The sequence below is a fragment of the Stegodyphus dumicola genome, chromosome 2, assembly GCF_044657685.1.
Source record: "Stegodyphus dumicola isolate Sdum_Otavi_A_Nest chromosome 2, ASM4465768v1".
Classification (NCBI taxonomy): Eukaryota; Metazoa; Arthropoda; class Arachnida; order Araneae; family Eresidae; genus Stegodyphus; species Stegodyphus dumicola.
In genome coordinates, this window is record NC_140769.1 from 16953741 (window position 1) to 16979109 (window position 25369).

At 31.0% G+C, this 25369-nt stretch overlaps 1 protein-coding gene across 1 annotated transcript; it reads left to right on the plus strand.

Moving 5' to 3' along the window:
- Nucleotides 1-728: 728 nt before the first annotated feature.
- Nucleotides 729-24450, plus strand: LOC118197323 (fatty acid-binding protein-like). The gene is made up of 4 exons (XM_035368816.1): nucleotides 729-887; nucleotides 16808-16977; nucleotides 20686-20784; nucleotides 24134-24450. The coding sequence occupies exons 1-4, from the start codon at nucleotides 818-820 to the stop codon at nucleotides 24182-24184; spliced, it is 390 nt and encodes a 129-aa protein (XP_035224707.1). The 5' UTR covers nucleotides 729-817; the 3' UTR covers nucleotides 24185-24450.
- Nucleotides 24451-25369: the final 919 nt, after the last annotated feature.

Genomic DNA, 25369 nt, shown 5'->3' on the forward strand with positions numbered 1-25369 from the left:
TAATGGAGAGGAAACCGACTAACGAGTTGTGCGTTGTACATTTCATCAGGTAGGTTTACCCAAACTCCTATGCTAAATATCCTTTCGCGTAAAGAGTTTAAAATTTTGCCCGATTTTATTCCGACATTGTATTTTAAACTGAATTTTCAGCTTGAGCGTGTCAGGGGGGAACGTGAACATTTGTTTGCATTAACGATCATCTGTTTTTGAAATGGTTTACAAGTGAACGCAAATAATTTTAGTATAAACATGTTGTACACGCAAACAAGCTTAAACAGATATTTATGTGGCTTGCAGTCTGGAAGACATTGTTTTGAATACACTCTATTTTCAAAAACGGCGGCATTACTGAATTCTTTATGTGATATCAATGAGCCTTCTTTCACCCTTCCTGAAATGTTACGATGTCTAATGATTCTATAAAAATTCACATTTATTTTCTATTAGAGGAAAGGCATAAAGGAGTTCATGAATAAATTGAAAATTATCTTCACTCATCATGTAGACGCCTTCATTATCAGTTATCGATAAATTACAATAATATGACTGTGAATCATGTAACAGTCTTTTTTCCAAAATTTTAGAACACTCGTGACAATCCGCGTAAAAACTTTTTATCTTCTCGGGACAAGGTGACCGCTGATTGGCTAGGAATTTGCACTCGAGTCTTCGAAGACTGCTTTCATGACGATAAAGATTATCCTCTCGATATTATAAAAGAGCGCGCTTTTCGTTTCCTCCTCCCGCTGTCTCGTTGCCAGAGTCCTGTTACTTATTTTACTAGCTTGTCAAAGACAGACGAAAGGAAAATTCCAAAATGGCCCACCTTGTAGGATCTTACAAACTCGTCTCCAGTGAGAATTTTGGTGAATTTCTGAAGGAAATTGGTAAGAAATTTTAAAAATTAGATTTTATTCTTATATTTTAATTAAAAAAGTCAAACATATTTAATTTTTAGTTTACTAAATTGAAGGTTTTGTATAAATTATTTAACGTTTAATTTGACGAAGTTTTTCAATTTAAATTTACAAACAAATCAAACAATATTTATATAATTCATTCGAACTATAATTTTTTTATAGTTCGAAAGAATTATATAAATATTGTTTCCTTTTTATTTAAAGTTTAAATATGTATTTTTTATTCAAAAATCCTGAAAACTTTACTCCGATTTAATAAGTGCTTAAATCAGTCATTACTTAATCTTTTAAATGATTAGTTTTGTTAAATATTTCAAATTATTCTTCTCGGAGACGTTTAGCATAATTCTATTTCCCCCGAACAACAAAAACGACTTTTGATTCATTTAGAGACCTGAAAGAACCGTTATAAGTGAATAAGATCCATGTTTGCTTTAAAAATAGAGACAAGAAGGGGTAAAAATAGTACTTCTCTACAAAATTCATCTTGAAATGTAAAAAGAAAATACTTTCATCCTTTTCTATTTTTTCCCCATGAAAAAAAAAATAAAATAAATAATTGAAGCATTTATAATAATTGACAATACTTCACAAAATTCAGATTTTTAACAACTTTGCAATTTAAAATTTTTAGTGTTCCAATGATTTTTATCCTCTAAGTAACAACTTTCTATCTGTTGAACTGGTATTAGTATAACACTAAAATATGTATATTTAATCCTCACCTATTTGAATATGCTATACTAATACATTTGTATCAGGTCTAAACAGATTAAATGTAAAATTTCGAAATAAGAAAGTTAATTTATAACTCCATATTTATTTGGAATGTATGCTTTTCTGAAAGAGTTTCAACTTAATACATATTCAAATGCAGATAAATTAAATTTAAGTAGAATAGCAAAATAAATTTCTGCTCATGACAGTAAAAATACTTTAATTCTTTATCAGAATAATAATTTAAGTAGAGATGGGATATCTGAATAATTGAATCTCACAAATCTCACGAAATATCAGAGATCTGAAGACTCGAATCTTCGCGCTTTTTTTCGTCATTCGAATCTCAAATCACCAGTCTCACCTTACAGCAATCTTTAGAGTGCGAGTTTCACGCTCTTAATTTTCTATAGAGAATTTAGCATTCCTTATATAGTGTATTTTCCAAAATCTTAAAATAATTAACCCCTTCCACACGAAAAATATTCTAGAAACTATGTAAAAATGTTTTAACTATTTCTCAAATCTTTTTGCCTATTTATATTAAGAAAATGAACCTCAAGATTCTGAAGTTTTACTATACATTTTATTTACAAAATTTCATTTGTAACATTTTAATAAAGAACAGTATATTGTATCCTTAAAATAGTTTTTCATTGAACTCAGATTTCAAACTTTGCTTCAATTAAAAGTTTTAATATTAAATAATTAAACAAGAATATTATTTTTTTCTTGTTATTATTTTTATATGAATCATCTGAGACATTCAAGATTGGAAAAATTCGACAGCCTTTTAGAATTCGAATTCAAGAAATCAAGAAAGGATACCTCGTCCTTCTAATTTTAATAATCTGTAACTCCTAATGACTTAGGTCGTCTCTAAATTAGGCTAAATTATTCAAATGAAAATTCAAACCAAAATGCCCTTAAAATGCTTGCGCTTTTGATTTGCTTCCGCTGTTGATCTAGAGCCGGATTTAGACTCGATAAGGCCCTAAGCTATTTTAGATACCCTTAATAAGTTTGTTATACTATATTTATATTATATTTTAATTTTGGAAGGGAGAAGTGGGGGCCCTAAACTATAGCTTGTGTAGCTTAAACTTAAATCCTGCACTTTTCAAAACTATAAGCTAGCATCTGTTTAAAATATTTAATTTGAGAGTGAAAGACTGTTGACAAATATTTATAAAATATTTAATTTGAAAGTAAAAGACTGTTGACAAATATTTATAAAATATTTGATTTGAAAGTGAAAGACTGTTGACAAATATTTATAAAATATTTTATTTGAAAGTAAAAGACTGTTGACAGTACAAATATGTAAGAAAAATCTTCGTTTTATCCTTAATTTATTGTGTTATTTATTTTATAATTATCGAAGAAAGTATGATTTTTACCAAGCTTATTTCATTTCCTGTATATCAAGAAGAATTAATTTATTTTAAAGCGTTATATTTTTCCTTCTTCTGAAAGTTGATTAACTTAACCTACTCGCAGTTGCAGTAAACTGAATTCGTAAATCTGCCTTCACTAATACAAATAATATCCGAGTCTTAAAAAGTATTTATACTTTACAGGAAGGTTAAAAATAAACTCAGTAATTATGTAAATAGAGATTTCAACGATTGGCTTCGAAACCTTTGCAATTTCTCCGCTTTTTCAACATGAAAGTACTCTTTTTAACTGATGAACTGTGGACTTTTTTTATAAATGAAATAATTATATTTCCTTGAATCTGACGTAACACGTGTTTTTAGCTGGTTTCCTCGTTTATTCTTTCATGCAAAGTAAATTAGGAGCTGTTATTGATTGAATTCAAAATGCATTAACTTCCTTCTCAGTTACAACATTTGAAACTTTTTTAGCACAAAAATTCCTATTTAAACAAAAAAGGAAAAAAAGGGCCTATAAATTACAAATTCTAATAACACCATATTTATATTAACCAATAAATACGTTTTTAGCTCAAAGGGCGTTAGTCCTTGGACTATTAATTTCGTTTTCGTATTTTGCGCTGAAAACTAAAATGTCGGTTCACTTTTCAAATTGCTGCGACCAAATATTATTATCGCCCTGTGTTATATTTAAAGAAATTAAATAATGAAGAATCTGCATAAATGCATGTATGTTTCTCGCATTGTGATAAAATAACAGTACCTAAAGCCATCAAATTTTGAATAACGTAATGTTTCACCTAATATGGGCATCTGGAAGCCCTAATTTGGAATTTGAATTTTTTTTATTATCGATTTCATATTTTGTAACACTTCAACGAATTTTTGATTAACAAACTCAACGATTTCAAAGCGAGCAATAGCAAAACTGTACGGGGGGGGGGGATTTCCAACGCGCGAGACTGTGTATCGGAAATTCTGTTGAATATTGTTGTTGAATTGAATTTTATGGTTTAAGTGCAAAGAACGTTTAATAAATAAAGGTAACGCACAAAAGTTAAAAAAAAAAAAAAAAAAAAAACCCTCTGGACGTAATGTAAAATCTGAAAGATTTCAGATATTTTTTATCTTACATCACTAATTATAAAATAAAGTAAAGGGTTTTTCAAATCAGTCTTGTTTTATTTAGGTAATTACAACATTATTTTTTATTCCAATTAATTAGTTCATGAAAAATTATTTCGTACTTAAAACAAATTTTAAAGCTTTTATAATATTTCTTTATATTTTATCAAATATAACTAACATCTGCTTCACGAAGACAATTAACAATGTTTACTATGCTTTCTTAATTGTATCTAACATATATTTGTTCAAATTAGTTACCTAGCAACTCTTCTAAACATTTTGGACATTTAAATTGTAACTAAAAATGCAACTGATCTATCTTAAAATACTTTTCAAAAGTAGATCTGAAGAAAAATGAATAAGAATAGTTTCAGAGTTCGTAACTCTTAATGTGTTAAATAGCTGGAGACTGCTTTTTCTTAAATGTAACGGCTGACTTTAAAAAGTTATGTCTAATAGATTGCGAGTTACCACCTCCGTTGCTGCTTATATACGAATACAAAAGATAAAAAGTTAAAACTAACACAAAACGTTATTAGACGTGACTTAAGATGATACTAAAAATAGCAACAAATTAAATTTTCCGACTACTCTTCGACTGTCAGCAGCAGCGACGTTCTTCTAAGCTAAGTTACAACTTGATTCCACCAACAAAACTTATTCAGCTCCGCAGAAACTTTTGGGTCGTTCGAGACTAAGTATTTTGGTAATCCGCCGAAAACATCGCGGAGAAAACAACGCAAGGCGAAAACGTCGTGGCGCAAAATATCGTGGAAGAAAATACAGGAAAGAGAAAACATCGCAGTTCTAAAACATCTTGGTAAAAATAAAGTATCTACAAATCATCGTATGACGATAACATCGCACACATGCTTTTTTCGGGCTTTAATAATTGTGAACGGATACTCGCATAATGATCTGTGAGCGCAAGATGGAAAGAAGGATAACTTTTACTATCACATTTTTTTATTAACTAATAAGTATTTGCTGAAAATGTAAGATGGAAACTTAAGCATAGAAAATTAATGCAACATATAGCACTTAATAGAGTTTTAAACTGACATAGTTAACTAACAAAGGTCATTAATAAATTATTTTTTATAAAGTTCTACTGGTAATTTTTCATGAAAAGTATAATCTTAAGAAAATTAGGAAAAGAAAAATAAGTAACTGCGAGCTCTTATCAATAAATCAATTACTAATTTAATTATGAGATTATTTTCCTCACTTTTGTTAATCTGATACTCTTATAGTGAAAACTAATTCTCTTTTGTTTATATTTCTTGTTTTGTTTTTCATTAGTTAATAAAAAATATGAAAGTAAATTTATCCTTCTTTCCATCTTGCGCTTACAAAGCATTATGAGAATATCCATTTACAAATATTAAAGCCTGAACGCATGTTTGAGATGTTATCGCCATGCGATGATTTTTGTAATTTATTTTTACCACGATATTTTAGAAGACTATGCTTTTAAACTGCAAAGTTTCTGAACTCCTTTATTTTCGACGGCGATATTTTGTACCACGATGTTTTAGCACTGCGATGTTTTCTCTTTGCTTTATTTCCTCCCACGATGTTTTGTGAAACGAAGTTTTCGCCTTGAGTTGTTTTATCCGCGAAGTTGTCGTCTTCGAGGTTTTCGGCTGTAACCAGTGTTTACTGCCAAACATTTTTAACGCTTACTGCCAAACATTTCGATAATTCTTAGTTTCTACTGTGCAAGCGGTTTTCTCCATCAGAACAGCAGCACCATGAGCCAAGTCCACTAAGCTCCCGATTAAGATTGCATCCTAGGTTTAACCTAAACTGCTTGCCATAAAATTTCTATAAACCTCTGGTCTGAGCAAGTAACGTGACGAGACAAGGTAAAGGTAAAGGTAAAAGTATGGGGAACACCAGCGATGTACCATAGGTCAACTGGTAATGCCTTCCCATACTAACTCTTTTTAAAAAAAAAAGGGGGTGAATTGCAAGTTTTATAAGAATTTGCATAGAAAGTCATTAGCAAAACAACCTAGAATATGAAAAGAATAATAAAATTCAAAAATCTAATCTAAAAAAGGCCTTACATCCTTATATTTGGAGTTACAAAAAAGAAAAGAATTCAAGAAAAAGGTAAAACGAATTATTGTTGAGAGTAATTGAACCTGGTTGCTTTAATTTGTCATAACAATAATAACAGGTTTAAAAATGCGTCTTCACAAGATAAATTTAGGTTAATTCTGGTAAAAGGAAACGCTTTTAAATTTAGAATATATATATTATGGGATATTTCTAATATGTCATTTTTAATCTGGAGCTAACGTTGTTGGATTTTGTTTAGAAAAGGAAGGCAGTTCAAAGCTGAAATTTTACTTGACATTCAGGTGGCATAAGCGTCATTGAACTATTATAAAATGTCTTAGCAATGATATCCTCCCCCCAAAAAAATAATAATCTGAAAGAGATCAGGTTTTAACTATCGTCCAAATGACCTCTTTTAAAGCTTAACGTGGTTTATCAGTAGAGATTATCGATGTAGAGTACAATAGCGTAGGGTATTAGATGAATATGCGTTTAGAGTAATATAGAAACGTTATATATCTTCTGTATATTTAAATAGTGACAAATATGTAATTTGTCACTATTTAATATTCTATAAAAATATTTAATATTCTATAAAAATATTTAATATTCTATAAAAATATTTAATATTTTTTATCAGATATATCATGAATTAAATGCATTTGCATTGAAATTAATGTGATTAAAAAGTATAAATATTCTTAGAAACTGCATCTATTGCTTTTAAATAGTTTTGTTAATTAGTAACAGGCAGTTAAATATGAAAGAATAAAATGCTACTTTTTTTACGAATGGCAGCAGAATCGGATGAAAAATGAAACAATGCAAAATCGTAAAACTCTCTTTGGCCTGTGATCAATTTCAATAAAAAGGGATTTATAAATATAATTATATACGCGTATATAACTTATCCAAAGCTAAAATTTATTCAATTCAAACTGAAATTTTTCTCCCTTTCCAATAGTCGTATTTTTCTCTATGTATTAAAAAAATTAAAAATTGGCCCTTATTTTCATGAGATACATTTATATATTCCAACATAATTAATTTCTTAATGTGTTTCACTATTCCACTGTACTTCTTGCAGTATTTGTTTAATTTTAAGACGATTTTCAAATGATTTCATATTTTTTATCTCCTGAGATAAGTACCAAAAAATTTTAGAACCCAAATTTCATTTGCATTTTTCTGAACTTGTAAAATCATTTTCCTAATAATTAAAACAATTTTCCAATTGCTACATTCAATTAGATGAATTAAAAAAGATGAGAATTATGCGAAACATCTCAATTTGACAAATGATTTTTTACATCTAACTATCCACACATTTCTGAGTTACATACATAAAATAAAATCTATTGGAAATATTTGTAACCAGTGTTTTAATAAAAATTGCTTCTTTGATTTATGAAATACATGATAATAAAAAATAGATAAATGTTTATTTAAGAAGCTTACAATAAATTTATAGAATCATAGTAAAATAATATAAAAAATATGAAAATAGAATAAAAATCTGAAAGTTTTCAGATTTTATATTACGCACCCAAAGAGGCGTTATTTTACATACATATTCTTCATTATTTGATTTCTTTAAATATAATGCAGTGCTCTAATATTTGGTGGCAACAATTTGAAAAATGATACGCTATTTTATAATGAACCAACCCAAAATGCCAAAACGAAATTAATACCCCTTCTGGGCAAACTGCCCCTTTGGGCTAGTAGCTCTATGTAAATAATTACGCACCTACAAAAAGTTTGAAAAATCAACGGAACAAGAAAATAATTTATTAGAAAGAATCTTTCTGCATTTTGAGTTAAGCTTCATCTATGCTACACAGAAGAAAAATCTACGAAAACTTCCGCCATATCAATTCATAACGAAATGAATTATTATCAATGTTATCCATATTTCTTCAGAATCAAATAAATTTTATACCTTAGTTAATGTCTGAAATTGTAAGTGAAAGCTACGCACAAGTACCTTAAACCTGTTTATCTTCGAAAAATAACGGTATTCTAGGGTTACAAGCATATTTAAAACGTCTTTTCAAATTTTTAGGGCCATTAATATAAAGCCATGACGTCATTTATTACCAATGAGATATTGCAAATGTTGTTATTTATAAAATAATTCGATTTATCCCAGCCTGGCAAATAGTCAGTTTCCAAAACATAGTTTTTAAACAGAATAAGATCTTTCAGATTATAATTGTATTACTTTGAAACTTGAGCTAATTAAAAAAATAAAAGCATTTCTTAATGATTTAAATCTCTATTTCATTTTTTTAATGCTAAGACGTGTTGATATAATTTTAAAATACAGTTAATTAATGATATATTCAATTGATAACCTTTATTAATATTTGTTGCATTACATTAATTAATAAAAACGTGTTCTACCGTCATATATTTGGTACTTATACAGAATCGTATCTTATTGTTGTTGTTATCAAATATTGCAACAAATTTAACCCTATTAAGTCTCCTACCAATACCTTAAAGAATTTTTACGTTTAATACATTCCAAAATAAAAATTATTTAAATATGAGCTAAATTAGTCTCGGATGAACATACTTACTAGAGTGCATTATGAATAAAAAATTATCGGGAATGATTAATTTAAAATACGCATGTACAAGAAATCGCTTGCAAAGTTTTTTTCCTCCCTCAGAATTTGCTTCAACTTTCATCGAGATTTGTCAACAAATCGTATTCTATTTTCTGTTTTCGCTTACAAATAAATTTTAGTTTTCAATGAATAAGGAGTTTTTCTTTGGGCGATTTCCCGAAATAGTAAACTCAGCAAAGAGCACATAGTAAATTTTATTTTCGCAAAGGTACTTTTCGCTAGAGAAGTATTTAAAATGTCGCTAAAGGGCTGTGAGGGCGACACTTTATTAAAACAATAGATTTTGAGTTGTATTAGATGTTAAAGAAAAGCAAAGAATGCGTTGAAGATGAAACACATTCCAGTAGAAATATTAATTTAGCTATCACATCTAACAACCACTAATTAATAGAATTAACCGTTATACGCCTACTTATAAATAAGTTGCTAATATAAAATTCTAAAAATAGCACATAACTCATTCGTATTGTAGTCAAATTTATTAACGATAAAAGAAAAGCTTTATCAGCAAAACGCCTCTTAAGCTTAACAGTTATCAATCCCAACGTACGATTCAAGTCGAAGAGCAAAGGTAGTAGATTATTTATCGATAATAGTAACAAAATCAAATTCTAATTTGAAAAAGTTTATAGGAAGTGACATGTGCGACCTTCATCGTAATCTTCGCGAACGTACGAGCTTCCTTTCTTTCCCATGAAGAGGCGAGGACTTCGAACTACAACTTCTACATCGTCTGAGAAATACGCTTATCAAGTTAACCGCAGCTGTAGTTTTAATCTTGCAGAAACTTATCGGCAGACTATAAACTGTAATAAATCTGTATGCCTTTTTTTTTTCACTTTATTTTTTTAAACTAAGCTCGAATTATCACCTCTGAAAAGCAACGCACGCGACTTTTTTTATTTCTTTAAAATCAAAAAAGAAAAAAAAAAAAAAAAGTCCATGACATTGCTATTTTTCAAGTTCAAAATTGCTGATATGAACAGAAAGGCCAAGGAAATATCGCACATGGAGATGAATCGATAATTTTTAGTTTATTTGAAATCATTCACTGCAGCTTTACGTGTCTCAAAGTTAGTCATTTTCTAAATCACAATTGTATTTTACGTTTTCTTACAGCGGAGTGTACGAAGTAAATTTACAGCTGCATAAAATTTAGTTGAAATTCTAGCAGAATACAAATTAATTTTTATTGTTGCTTTTTATTTCACATTGAACAGACTGAAGAATAATCACCTCATTAAATATCTCAAATAGCCCTGTAGTCTTTTGCTATATTCTACATTATTTTCAAAAAATCAACTAAAATAGTTACATACTTAGCATTCTAACAGTTTTTCAACTGGAACGTTAAATTAATTTAATTGAAATCATGAAGAAAGGCAAATAATCTTAAATTTGCATAGTACTGAATACGAGCCGTCAAGCTGAATAGAAATGAGTTCAAATGAATTTATCTTACATTTATCCTCTTGTGTTGAAGTTTATGCATTATTCACATCAAAAACTCAAAAACCAAATATTCAAAATTTTGAAAAGAAAATCAGTCTCACAGTCCGTTTCTCTTAATATTGATAGGATATCACGCGAGTTTACTTTAAGAAAGTTCTTCAAGAAGGCATTTCTTCTCTAAAGCTGATAACCCTGTGTACTGCGCGGAGTTTAGTTAAACAAACAATCTATTTCTGGCAGCTAAACTGGTTGGCCGATGAATCTTTATTGGCTGTCTGCATGTGAAACTTGAATATAAGTTAGTTTTCCTTAAAAAGTCCTCGATGAACCACCCCCACAGGACAGTTGTTAGTGACGCTAACTGCCGTACTGAAGGTGGCAGGTTCGAAACTGGAAAATGCATAGATGTTTGGAAGCGTACAGTATCTGTGAGGCTAAAATTCAAAATATACGGTGAGCCGAAATACTCCAAACAGCCTGGCGGTAAGGAAAGAGTGGTAGGAGAACCTTGCACCGGCCATAGGATGTTCTCTATCGGATTCCAAATTAGGATGGAAACGTAACAGTTAAGACAACACCTCAATCAGGTGTAGCAATATCTCAGTCACCTATGGTACTATAGGTGCTGGCCTAACTTCTACTTATATTTATACCAAGTAGTCGCCGCCCAGATGGGGATAGTGGTTAGTGACACTGAGTGCCGTACCATAAGCGCCCTCGTTCTAATCCTGCAATAAGCATGGATGTTTGTAAGCTTTAAATTGTATTTGCGGTAATAGGGCACTCAAAACACACGGTGAGCCGAAAAGTTCTGTCGAGAGTGTGAGCAGGGCGATACTTGCTTACCTAATTAGCAGATACCCGGTTCTCTCCAAGTTCTGTGCCAAATAGCTCTCGTTTTCTCACCTTTGTACAGAGCTTTCTAAAGAAAAATTGCTCGTATCCACATTACACACGGACAAAACCATGAAACCTTCCATGCAGCTAGCCTTGTTTGCTGGGATTTTAACCCAGGTCGAACTATTAGTGGTCAGTGATTTTACCCCTCGGCCGCTGTAAAGTTCTTTGTCTGAATTGAATCAACCAACCAAATCACTGAAATGTGATTGCTCAATAGAAAATATTCCGGTAGTTTATTTTGCAGAAACAACCCATCCGAGTTCCTGCATTCGAACTTCAAGTACCAGTTCACTTTGTTATATGCTTTGTCTGTAGAAGCTCGCTCTATTATCAAAGTAGAACAGAAAGAAAAATTTAATACATATATAGCTTCAATACATAAACGCTGTACCTCCCAGACAGTATAGTGGTTAGGAGAGCCTACTGCGGTACCAAAGGGCCCGGGTTCGATCCCGCAGAAGAAACGGATTTAACTGCCCATTCTTCACAGAAGGCAATAGTGGACGCTTATTAGGTGCCTCCACAATAAAATGCCCACTACTTCTGGCTTAGAAGTGGCCAGAATCCTGCTACATCTTCAACAATTTAATAAGATTAATTTTATCATTTTGCACATCCTTAAAAACCATCTTTAACATAGATTTTATTTTAAGATCGTGATTCATTATTTTGTCACCTTTTTGTTACTACAACTTGGATTCTCATGATATGCATTGTCGTCAGTACCATGCATAGGAGAAGATTACATCATTTCATTTACAGTGTCATTTACAGTGTTTAAAGTTATAAAAAATAAAGACAAAAGGATGCCCTTTCATTGCAATGTAGAAAACATATAGCATTTAGTATTATTCATAAACAAGAAAAGTTCAGCTGCCTGGATGTTTCTTCGGGAAAACATTAAAAAGTACTCAGAGTTCGGAGTTTGAAGGTACGGTCGTTTTTAATATTGCCCAGCATTATCCAAAGAATTCTCAAAATTAGTTTTTTTTTCCCATTTTTCTTAACATTTTCTTATTTTTAATATTCATATCCAAACTTCTTCCATGTTTATTTTTCAGTTTTATTCATATCCTTGCCACCCAGACAATATTAATTTGAAGTGGTTAGGGAAGCGGTATCGAAGGGCCCGGGTTCGAATACCGGAGAAGGCTTAAATGTTTATAAATGTATAGGGTCTTTGCGGCATAAAGGCACTCTAAATAAATGGCAAGCCGAAAGTCCTCTCGTGTAGTTTGGTGGTAGGAGACCCTCGACCCATCCCAGGGTTCTTTCCATCAAAATTGGAGTGGAATTAGAAGTCCAGCCTCCTTGAGGCTCTAGTAACCATTCTTCCATAAAATACATGGACAAAACAATAACAACAACATTCATATCCTTATGTAACAAGTTTGCCGCTGCCCAACAGCGACAGTGGTTAGCGATGCTGACTGCCGTAGTGAAGGGCTTGCGTTCGAATCCCAGAGAAGGCATGGATGATTTTAAATGTATAGTGCGACATTGAGACACTCTAAATATGCTGCGAGCCGAAAGTCCTCTCGAGAGGTTTGTGGTAGGGAAAGAGGGAGTAGAAGACCCTCGGGCCCGTTCACCCGGGGTGCTCTCCATCAAAATTGGGGGCGAAACTGAATTGGGGGCGAAAGTCGTACTGTCACCTGTACTGTGCTCTAGGCTCTTGCCAATGACAAGCGTAAATCTTGTACTCCTTGCCACAATGAATTTCGTGGACTTGTGCTGATGTTTCTGTCAGACAAGTGAGATAAGTCACAATAACAACAGCAACACGTTTTACATATAAAATATCTAAACTTTAAAAAATGATAATTATTCGCAATCGAATTTTAGTTCAACTTACTTTCAGTTTTCGAATTTATTCTAAACAGCTTCTTAATTTAATGGAAGGAGAAACACGTCAATGTAGAATCGACGACTTCAAATCTATAATACTTTATTCCAAACCTAAGCTAAATTAAGGTTACTTTTTGCCTTATTTCAACATTCTAATATTAATATAATGCAGAGGCTAAAGCTATAAAAGTAACGTGCAAGTAATCGATATATTAGCCATTAGATTACCATAAAATTAATGTTGCAGACCAATGGCGGATACTTTCTGCATTCTGAAAGAACAATTTAACTTGTGTCTTGGAGTCCTGAGGAGCACAAATATAATTAAGTGTAAAGCCTCTGCCAACGAAATTTTTTAAAAAAAATTAATAAATAACCCGTTTCCTATCCAAGTGAACAAATTATGTCATAAATAAGGTAAATGTAGCATTTGGGATTTTTCTGACAAAGGCCAAAGGCTGGGACACATACTATATCCCAGGCATAGTTAATGATGCGATACAAATGTCCCACACGTAGCAATCGACTTACTTACTATAAGCACACCTATTACTCTGGAAAACTTTATTATACGAAATAGATTGTCTGCATCAAGAACGTGTTTGATGATTTCGATCTCAATGATTAATTCAATAACTATGTACCAGATTTATTAAAAATTAAATTTTAAAAAAATGTGTTTCTTATGTATAATCCTAAGCACACGACAATGATAAAAAAAGGTAATATATAATCTGTCAACAAAATTTTAGGAAAAAAAAGGAAGGTTTTAAATAATTGTCACACATTAACAAAATATGGAAGACAAAAAAGCGTTATATTTTCGAGAAATAATTTAAATACTAATATTGAACGTGATCTTACAGTTCATTAAAGGATGAAAAATGCAGTTCATTACTATAAAGTAAAGTATGAAGAGAATACGCGAAAGAAGAAACAAAATGTGCTCATATCGATGTTGCAATTTTTAAAGAACATAAAATGAATTACGAAAATTGTTAATTTTTAAAAATTATTCTAACAGTTTATTTATTGCCATCTATTTATTGAAAAACAGAGAAAACAATTCCCACCAGTTCTTATTTTTTGTACATGTTTAATTCCTTCTTCATTTAACTCAATTTGGTGGAAGAGAGTACTCGAGTATGCGAAATATTGCTGTATTTAAAAAAATAATAATAACTTATTAATTTTAAAAGCTTTGTGCGGAGAATTTTTTTTTCATTTAGTTTTTTAATCCATATTTCTGTTACTTATATTATCTCATTGCAAATAAAGATACGTTTCCAAGCGCGTGTACTTTGGTCGGTGGCGGGAAAAAGAGGGCAGGTTTTAGGAGAGGGCGTTGCCAGGGTACAACGGAAAATGAACCTTAAGCCCTCGATAACACACAGAGGTTATCTACAGTGTTAAGGATCGAATTCATGCACTCTGACCTCCTCCATCCTTATCTGGTAGGGGGAGGGTAAAAGCGCATCGAGTGCCCGATAAGATACCTCTAAGTCTCCTTCCCCACCATTTTTCATTTTATCCCCCTCAAGTGACAACGAAGCAAAAAATAAATAAGTAAATCATATTTGCAGTAGTGAACATCTTAAGCTTTCACATCCGCTGCATTTGGGAAAGACTTTCGAAAGCTATAATCTTTGGCCTGTGTCGAAAGAAGATAAGAAACTTCAACTCTGAGCAAAAAGAACTATGGACCAAAAATTTGAATATAAATTTGCAATAGGAGTAGATATTATAAACTATTAAACGTATTAGACCTATACTCCAACGTTACCACCTATACTCTTGTTTCCGAGATCACTTAATTAATGTCCATGCCATGGACTTTAATGGCATCATCTCATTTCCATGAATTCATTGCGCTAACACACGAATGAAACTTTAATAAAACTTTCAATTAGACTCTGCATGCAAGAAATACTTATATGTGTCATTCATTAATAATTAAAAAGGGCTCTTAACACGCTTCTTTAAATTAAAGTCTTAATTCTATATTTAGCTAGTTAAGTATCTCTTATGACAGGCAAGGAAACATGCACTTTATCAGTATTTTCGGGTGGGTGTTCGAAATTCGTCACATTCAGTAGTTTCAGAGTTGGAACGCAATCCATTAACATCCATTAATGCAATGACTCAAAAGAGAAATGATATGACAGTTTATGACATATTTACATTATTCAGAGCATACGACAGAATTTAATGTCCAATTTACATTGCATACGAATACATCCTTTTTAACTTAACTCGGATCTAGCTCCGACGAGTCCAAATTATTTGTTTCATTCGCAGTCGGTTCAAAATTGCGAATGAACTAATCATTGAGACTGTTTCAGATTGGAAACTGCCATTCTTCTAAATTCTTCCAAATAGACAGTTAAGAACTCGTGTTCGGTCTAGATTTATTTCCTATTGCTTTTGCTTAAAAATACTGCTCAGATGCAAATAACCGGTTTAAAAAAGCTCACTGGAACACATGCGTCCTATGCGTGCACAGTATCAAAATAATAGTATTTTTACTTGTTACAATAGTATTTTTATGTTTATTTAACAGATCAATTTATCATAATAATAAATGAATATTAGAAGCCCTTAAAAAATCTTTATGTTTAAAAATAGCACAAGTAGACTTCAATTTCTTCTAAAATCCAAAACAAGTAAAAATGAGCTTATTTGACCATCTGAAATATAAGAAGTGGCTGGGATATATATATCCCATTTCAGCCCTAAAAAGTTAATGTTCATTTAAGTTTCGACGAGATTGTTAGATAATTAATTTTTCATTCTTTTTGCAAAGAAACTAAATTCATGAAATAGTTCATGGTATTTTTCTTCTAGGTCTTTAAATCAGAGACGAATTCAATACAAATTTTATAGTAGACAACGAAACGTCTAATAAAAACAAAACTGAATTTAATCTCCACGAAGGGATCACACCGCTGAATCCTGAAAGTTTGACGCGGTTTTGATTCCGGACTAGCTGCTAATGTAAATTTGTTCTCTTATTTCTCAACGTATTATTAAGCATATAATTTCGAAATTTTTAATCCTTCGATTTGGGGTAAGGCACTGGGCCCAGGCACTCGGGGTATCTTTAAACACCGTTGCACGTCAGCTGCTTAGATCCTTTTCGTGATTTTCCCCAATTTTTTCGTGATTGATTGTGTTGCATGAACACGAGCCAATTTTTCCTATAAAGTCCTCCATGAGGGCATCCTTCCACTTAAGGCTGATAGACCTTGTGTGCTTTGCGATATTCAAACAACCTAACTTAGTACTACAGCTCTATAGTCTGCCTAAGAAAAGATGATAATTTCCTATAAGCTATTTTTCCTCTATTTTTTATTTTCACTTTTCACACGATAGAATTTCATGAGTTTAAACCTGATTTAATTAGAAATGGAATCTAAATACAGCCTTATGATTCTTCATCCATTCCTTAAACTTTAAAATTTTCATCCTAAACAAAGAATATTTCCAAAGAAATTAAAAACTTAAAAAGTTGTAATTTATTGATCTGAGTCTAATAGCATATAATCAGTTAGGCTGATTAATTATGATTATTAAGTCGAGTATTATTTTTCTGAGATGAGGTGCATAGAAAGAAAAATATTTCTGAGCTGGAATGGCTCTATTAATTGTAATTTTTTTATATTCAATGAACAGACATACAGCATAATTTTATTTCATAATGTCTTTATCCATCACTTACTCATTCCACCATTTCATTCCCCAGGTGTGTCCATGGTGACCCGCAAGTTGGCTGAGAACTCGAAGCCAACAGTTGAGATCAAGCAGGAAGGTGACGAGTACCTCATCAAGACCATCGCCTTCAAGAACTCCGAAATTCGATTCAAGCTTGGCCAGGAATTCGAAGAAAAGAGGCTAGACGGAAACACAGTCAAGGTGAGAATTTTATGTTTTTATTTGATAGTTTAAAGAGGCTTTCATATCTAAGGAATTTAACTAAATGATGTTGCTGTTCAAACTTTTAAGCGAAGACTAAAAAATGGTTGCATCATGGTAATAATCTCTATGACAGTGAGATGATTCTTATACCATATCTTTATGGTTTTTTAACCCTTCTTTCATATGCATTTGACCTGGTAATTCAGAACGTAAATCTAAATATCGTTGATAAAGAAAGGGAAAAAATACTGTGAAATGTAGTACTTTTAAGAGAAAACTGTGGTAAATGAAATCATCTTGAATCAATAAAACCTACTGAATGTCATCCCCCAAGTAATCCCACGATGAGGAATTATGCATGAATAATTACATCATTAATTTATAAATTAATTAAGACATCTTTGTACACGAATAGCAAGCTCCCGTAAAAGATAATAGGATAGTATTAAATGAAACAGTTGAAGATCTCAAGGCATTTATATGTCGCTAGGTTTACCGACAGCCAATCCCGGCGGACGAATTAGCTACATGGGCGTTTTCATGGTTTTCTTCGTGTGTAAACGTTAAATAGTTAACTTACCTTAGAAAGTGCTCCATGAAAATATCCCTCCTAACAAATCATCCTCACATCCTTTGCCGTAATCAATTTGTAGAGACATTAGGTTATTTCGAGGCCAGAAAGATGAAAAATATGCAACGCCTTTCCCGGGAATTGAACCACGGACCACTGGAATACGCGCCCAGCGTATTACAGACCACAACACCACGAAGGCACGCTAAGAAGGAGGGATATATACTCCCCCTTTTAAATGGCGACTAAAAGGTTTTTAGGGGACCCAATCGCCAAATCCCGGGTGTGGAGATTCATCATCCACCACCCTCTTAGTTCGGGCGGCATTGTAGAGACATTAGGTACTTTTTGGAAGCAGGAAAAGTGAAAAATAAGCAACGCCTTCGCCGGGAATCGAACTACGAACCTCTGGAATACGCGCCCAGTGTGCAGACCACCACACCACGAAGGCATGCCAAGAAGAAGGGAGAAATATTATAAATTAACCAGTCAACTAACTATACTGTAACTAACACTATTCTTCTTCCGATTGCAAACTCTTTCCGTAATCTAATACTTTTTTTAACATAACTGTTACATCGTAGTACAAAAGTTACAATCAAAGATTTCGTCTAATTTTAGGATACTCTGGAAACTATATTGCTATTCAAAAACTATATCAATTCCGTAACTTACAAAGTTTGGCTCAGAATAACCTTTATACTCAGCAGCACAATTTCGTGTAAAATTTTAGTTGGCCTTTAATTTTCAAATTCAAGAATATCCTGTAGATTTTTGACAGGGAAACTATAAAATTTCAGACGATCATAATCATAGTAGAGCTTCACTTATATCAGGGAAAATTAAAGTGAGAAATAGATGATTTTTTTTTCGTAATTAATTTTCTTCACTCTCACACTTTCCCCTCCAAATATTTCTATTTAGTACAATATAAAATTCCTTTAAATGTTCAGTGATTTAAGATAACAGCAAAAAATAAATTACGAGTATCACTTGAAACGTAGCTTTTGGTTATCTCCTAATGAACCAGCAGGTGCATGCTTATACGTATTTTTCATTCAGTTTCTCTCCGTTTCAGTTTCTTTCTTTGTTTTGTTCAATTAAAAGCTTTTTGTTTTTATTTATCTTAACATACGCGAGGCTTAGTCTCTTTCCTATCTCTTACAGATAAAGTACATTTTACAGGTATTGTTTCAGATGATTGCGATAAGCCTTTCCGGGAAAAAAAAATATTCTGTAAGAGAAACATTCAATAAATTATTTATTTCAATTTTTTCTCCAAAATAATCGCAGTAGCAAGAGTTTTTATCGTGTACTTCGTAAACATTTATAAAACATGTGAAAGAATTTAAATTTGTTTTTTTTAACTTTTTTTTAATTGCAGATTATTACATTTTTTTGAAAATAAATGAATATATAAATATATAATATGTATTTCTATATACATACAAAAATATAAACATAATAATAGACTAAAAATTAAAACAAAATTTTGACCCCATCCTGCGGTAAAGGTGTACGATTGAAGTAAAATAAACTTAAAGCATCTAAGGTTAAATTTAAATTAGAATCAAAGCAAGGCAATTCCTCAACAATGTTAATAATTGCAAACGTGTATAAGGGGGTTTAACACGATATCTAAACATATCAAAATTAAAATAAGAACTCATTAATAGAACAAATTCACAAATTTGAAAAAGAAAATTGCGAAAAAGAAAAATATCTAAAATTATAAAAAAAAAAAAAATTGCGAAATAGAAAAATATACAAATTATAAAGAAGAAAAGGCGAAAGCAAAAATTATACAAAAATATAAAAAATAATCTCCTTTTACTTAAACTCCAATTCAGAACTCATCAGGGGAAAATGAATTAAAGTTTCATTTTCGCATTTTTATTTTTCGATTTTGTTCTATAACTGAATTCTTATTTTAATTTTGATATGTTTAGATATCGTGTTAAATCTCTTATACACGTTTGCTTTTATTAATATTGTTGAGAAATTGTCTAGCTTTGATTCCAACTGAATTTTAACTTTAGATACTTTACGTCTATATACAGAAAAAGATATAATAAAGGTATAGTTGCTCACATGTTAAGCAATTTGACAGTAATATTACACAAATGTCTTCTTTATTAGTTTTGCTTAATAGATGCACACTGCACAAAGAAAAGAAAAAAAAAAAAAAAAAAAAAGAGGGCGACATTTTTATATCTCCCGTTCTACTGAACCAATTGACGAAATTTAGCTTGCGTTTTTCATGTCTGGAGAACGCGACTTAGGATATGTATTAGATTTATATGATTTTGCATACATGTTGAATTTTATCCACGTCGGTAACAGCAATTATATGGTGTGGGACAGAGGTGTAGCTAGGGTTTTCAGCGCCCGGGGGCAACTAAAGATCTTGCGCCCCTTTCTGTGTGCCCAGAATGCAAAAATGTTTCATTCTAAAATTTCATAACATCAGTTTGGCTTCCCTGGGTGCTGCTCCCGGGGACAGATGTCCCCCCTTGCCCCATCCTAGCTACGCCACTGGTTTAAGAGCTATTTAGAATACATGTCTAATATTTGTAAATCAATGCACATCTGAGTGGAAACCTTATCATATAAGATCGATAAGTTCCAAAACAAAGATAACCACCGTAGACGCGTTCGGATGACTGAAGAAGCATTCCGATAGCAGACATATATCTAAGGCTCCCGCAGTTCCCTGATCTTAACTCGGTCGAGTATTAATGCAACGGTCTGGAATGTCATTTCGGTCAATATACAATCCTCTATTCCAATGCTATATTCAACCATTGCGTAGTAGGTAGTTGAAGGTACTACTCCCTTGTACTTCTCAGTACCTTTTTGAGCTGTTATCAAGGAGGATTCAGACTTTTATCAACCTAAAAGTTGTAACTACGAAATAGGTAAGAGACTGCAATTCAATAAAAATTGGGTATATGTATACATATAAGCCGAGTTTTTATTAAATATACATAAGGCAGGACTTTTTAAAAGCAATTTAAATAATTAGAACTTTCCAAATGTGTATTTCATTACAGTTAAGAATTTTTTTTTTTTTTCTTTCATGTGAAGTTTAAAAAATTTTCGAATAATAATTCAATACTATTGCCTTTTTTTAGACTGTTGTCAACTTGGTAGATGGAAAACTGGTGCAGAAACAGTTCGGTGACAAAGAAGTTACCATCACCAGAGAAGTTGAAGGAGACACTCTCAAAGTGGTACGTATTGTTATCGATTAATAATTAGGGTTACTAAATGATTAATTATTCAGCTTGGATGAATAATTTTATGCTCGTAACAAAGCAATGAGTTGCTATTTTTTCGGAATTTCGGTTTTTCATATGGATTAGATTTACAAAGCAGACATAGAATGTGTAAAATAGTGGATATAGACGTAATTATTTTTTTGTGGAACCCCTATCATTCTCAGTAAAGTAAATTATACAAAAGACTTGAAAATAATATTAATATAAATAATATTATTTATATTAATATAAATAATATTAATATAAATAATATTATTTATATTAATATAAATAATATTAATATATTTTCAAGTCTTTTGTATAATTTACTTAATAATATTATTTATATTAATATAAATAATATTAATATAAATAATATTATTTATATTAATATAAATAATATTAATATATTTTCAAGTCTTTTGTATAATTTACTTTACTGAGAATGATAGGGGTTCCACAAAAAAATAATTACGTCTATATCCACTATTTTACACATTCTATGTCTGCTTTGTAAATCTAATCCATGTGAAAAACCGAAATTCACACACGTTATGTGGAAAACGGAAAAGAAAATCTTTATTTCTAGGAATGGAATATTCAAATCTTCGAAGCTTACGAATCATGGAAAAGATTCAAGGTTCGGAAGCTCGAACGTTCGCACATTTTTTGCAATACAAATCTTTTAAATCCTAACCTAAAAAAAGATTCAGATATTTATCAACCTAAAATGGTTTTTAATTCAAAACTATGGAATAATCAGTTTTCCTATCAGTATTTCTTATATTTAATTATAATTAAATTAGCTCTAGTTAGCACTAATTAATTAGTTACCTTCAATATTTCAAATTATTTCACATTAATCTGGAAAAGCAAAGGATTATTTTACAAAATTAACATATGTCTTCCTGAAAACTATTCACGTATTAATTACGTAGCTTTAATTTGTTCATTATGTCCGGTTACTTAATATTTAATAACTAATTAATTAAATATATTATAATTAGGTAACTTGCGAATCGCAAATACAGCAGTAATGAAAGTACAGTATGTCTACGTAGGTATTTAACCGCAGTAATGAAAATTATGTAAATAAATTTTCTAGCTTTGAAAGAAAACAGCCCCCGCTACAAAAATAAAAGAACAAAAAAACAGCTAAGAATACCATTTGATTGTTTACTTCCATTCGGTTGTTAAAGTGAATATTTTTCAGGAAAAAATATGAAATGTAAACCATAAACAAATTAAAAAACATATATTTTTTTAAATTCCATTCGCTGCTGTACTGCACCAATAGTAATGCCACCTAACAGAATATTAAATCTCGAAATGTAGAAATAATACATGATGCTGTCATCTAGCAAGACACTGAATTCTAGTTTTCAGGAAAACTTATATCATTAGATATGGATTTCAAAACCAAAATCTAAACGACGTTCCATTTCACAATTTTCTCAACAATAAATGTTTCATTTCTTTATATTATTTTAATTATAACTCATGATTTTCTTGAATACTTTTACGCAAACAAACGTTTTGAAGAATTGGAAAAAGTCCGTTCTCTTAGTGCAAAAATATAACTTCTAAAAATATTACTTATTTTAATTAATATGTTTATATGAATATTCTCAAGATTCGAATCGGGTGCTCATTATTCAACAGGGGATTTTTTTTAAATTGTTTAATAATTTTTATGTCTTTTATTAGTTAGAAATAAAATTTCAAAATATGAAGTTCAGTACAGATGAGTGAAGAATGTAACTGAAATTTCAAATTCTTGAGGAATTTTTCTTGTAGCTTATTTAAAGGGATTTAAATATTTCTCATACTTCATAAAAATGTTTTTATCCTAAAATAGTTTATGTAACTAGATACTGACTGCTTAAGATGTAGAAATATAACAACTTGTATTGTGTAAAGTACCTTTTTACGGTAAAAGACGAATTCTGAAAGAGATAATATTTCTCTGAACATAAATTTACATCAGTATTACATAAAATTCCCTAACCGATCACTTTCATGGAGCACCAGAATCATTTGGAAATGGGGTAATCATCTTATAATAGGTTTGTTATATTTGAAAATGATATTGTTTATGAAAATTAAAATATTTTATTCATTAAAATATATCTTTTTTATAATAATTCATCATTGTAAAATTTTTATAATATGAAACATTTTTGAAAATTTATTTTGATACATAATCCGCAATTTATTTTTTAAAGATATATATTTTTTACAATAACAATTTAAAACGTATCATATATATAACTTGCAGTTTTTGATAGATTATATAAGAGTCACGACACATTTCTTCTGATAAAAAGAGGGCGCAAATTTAAAAATCTGATAAAACTTGTCATGAAATTTAAATGGGATATCTGTCACACAATAATAGATTTTTTAAGGAACTTAATATATGATTATTTTACATCCTATGTATATAATTATGATAATAAAATATTACTTTTGTAACATATCTGTAGTAAAAACATATTTCATTGAAAATTGTTTCATATTTTATTACATATTATTAATAAAATAACACTTTAGCATTGATCTTTAGTTAAAGATAGTAGACTGGCTTTCACGACATTATTCCAACATATTTTGTCTTTCTATATTGAAGCAGGTTCCATATTTCATTAATACTCTTAATATATACATTTATGCAGATTCTACTTTATTTAATTTTTTTTAGTACAGGGCTGTAATATTTGGTGGCAACAGTTTGAAAAGTGAATCAACGCAAAATGCCCAAAAGGTATTAATAGCCCTTCTGGACTATCGCCCTTTAGGCTAAAAATGTATAGCAACACATAACACTCTTTCGGAAATTCCATAAAATGCTGTTTTTAAAGACTTGTGATTTTACTGTTAAATTTTATGTGGCGTAAGTGCGAAGAAAGCATTGTTAATAATAAAACTAGAAAGACAAAAAAAAAAGTGTTAGCAGGAGTGAATCAAAGAGCAGTTTGGTAAGCTGCGAGCTGAGCGACACCATAAAGAACTTCAACAAACCCTCTAGGGTTAAAATCTGAGTTCTTTCAGTCTCTCTCCCTCCCCTCTCGGAATTAACACGGTAGTACTTCAAATTTTCTTGTAATTTTGGTTTGTGAAATTACTAGAAAGACTGCTTGGAGCCTAAAGTTTCCGTAAAGTGTGACTTGTAAATAACTGATTTGAAAGTGCTCTTCTGAACATGTTTTTCTTTTTTAAGTTATTCATATATAATGTTTGGAGAGACTGCTTTTCAGTGAAGCATTAATTATGCTTTGAATAAAATGAACATAATACTCATCTTATATTTCTGACATTGCAGGTCTGTCAGTCCGGAGATGTCGTCTCTACAAGAGCCTACAAACGAGAATGAGCTTCCAAACCTGTCCGTCCTTTCCGTATCACCTCATCAGCGTCCGGGCACTGTCACTGATCAAGGCCGCCCATTAATATCGGGAACTTAATTGAAATGTTAATTGCACGCTACAAGTGACGGTGGTGAACTTAATTGTGTTAAATTTTAGTTTTCAAATATGTGTCTCCTATCTCTGTTTTCTTCTGTGTTCTGTAGTTCACTCATTCTGTGTGTCTTTCGTGTAGCTATGAAAAGATGATATTAAAGTAGAAATAGAAAAGCAATTTGAGTGTCTTATTGTGTAAATATATAACTATGATACATTATAACAGCACTATATTATTAGCCCCTTATTTGGCAAGGTTGCTCAAAAGCAACGTGTGTTTTCATTTCCTGTGTTTGTTCTTTTTTTACGAGAGATCTAAAACTCCAAATGACTGTTATTTGGCATTGTTGCTGTCATTCAATATCAAGTTAAGCAACCAACAGACATAAATATATTATACATATCTACTTACTTTAGTATGTTCACCTCAAAAAAGTTTTACTACACACAAAAGTTTTACTTACTTTTCACAGTTTGCCAATTAAAGGGTAAAAGCTTATTAGTTGTGTTTATAAAGTAGGTGCAGCGCACACTTCATAAAAGCAAATAAATACTTCGTAAAAGCACAGAAAGAATTCACACTTTACAGTTTAGTTTTAATAACGTTCTAACACATTTTCTCCCTCTTTACCGAGTGCCTTCACATTATAGCTAAAAAAAACTCATGATTATTTTTGAAGGCACATCTAGCACCGACAGGTCCGAAGTTCAACGTTGCACAACGACAAAGGCGTTGCACATTTTTCATGTTTCCCGCTTCGACAAATCTAATTACTCTACATTGTAAGAAAACGCTATTGACTGATCTGTTTAAAGATATGATGTTGTCATTAGCAAACAATAAAAATTTAACCTTCATTTTTATAAAATTAAATTTCTCATTACTACAGTAGAATAAAGTTCTGCTCTTATTTGGGTCTTGATAAAAAGCAAAAAGAAGCTAGCCTCCACACAATAATGAAAACCTTAGTTCCAGTAAGTAATTAAAATCTGATATTGCAAAAGATATAAACAATTTTAAAAAAATCAGGGAGCTATACAGCTCGTTAATGCACAAATATCTTGTAACCAATCAGGAAGCTGATTACATCACGAAT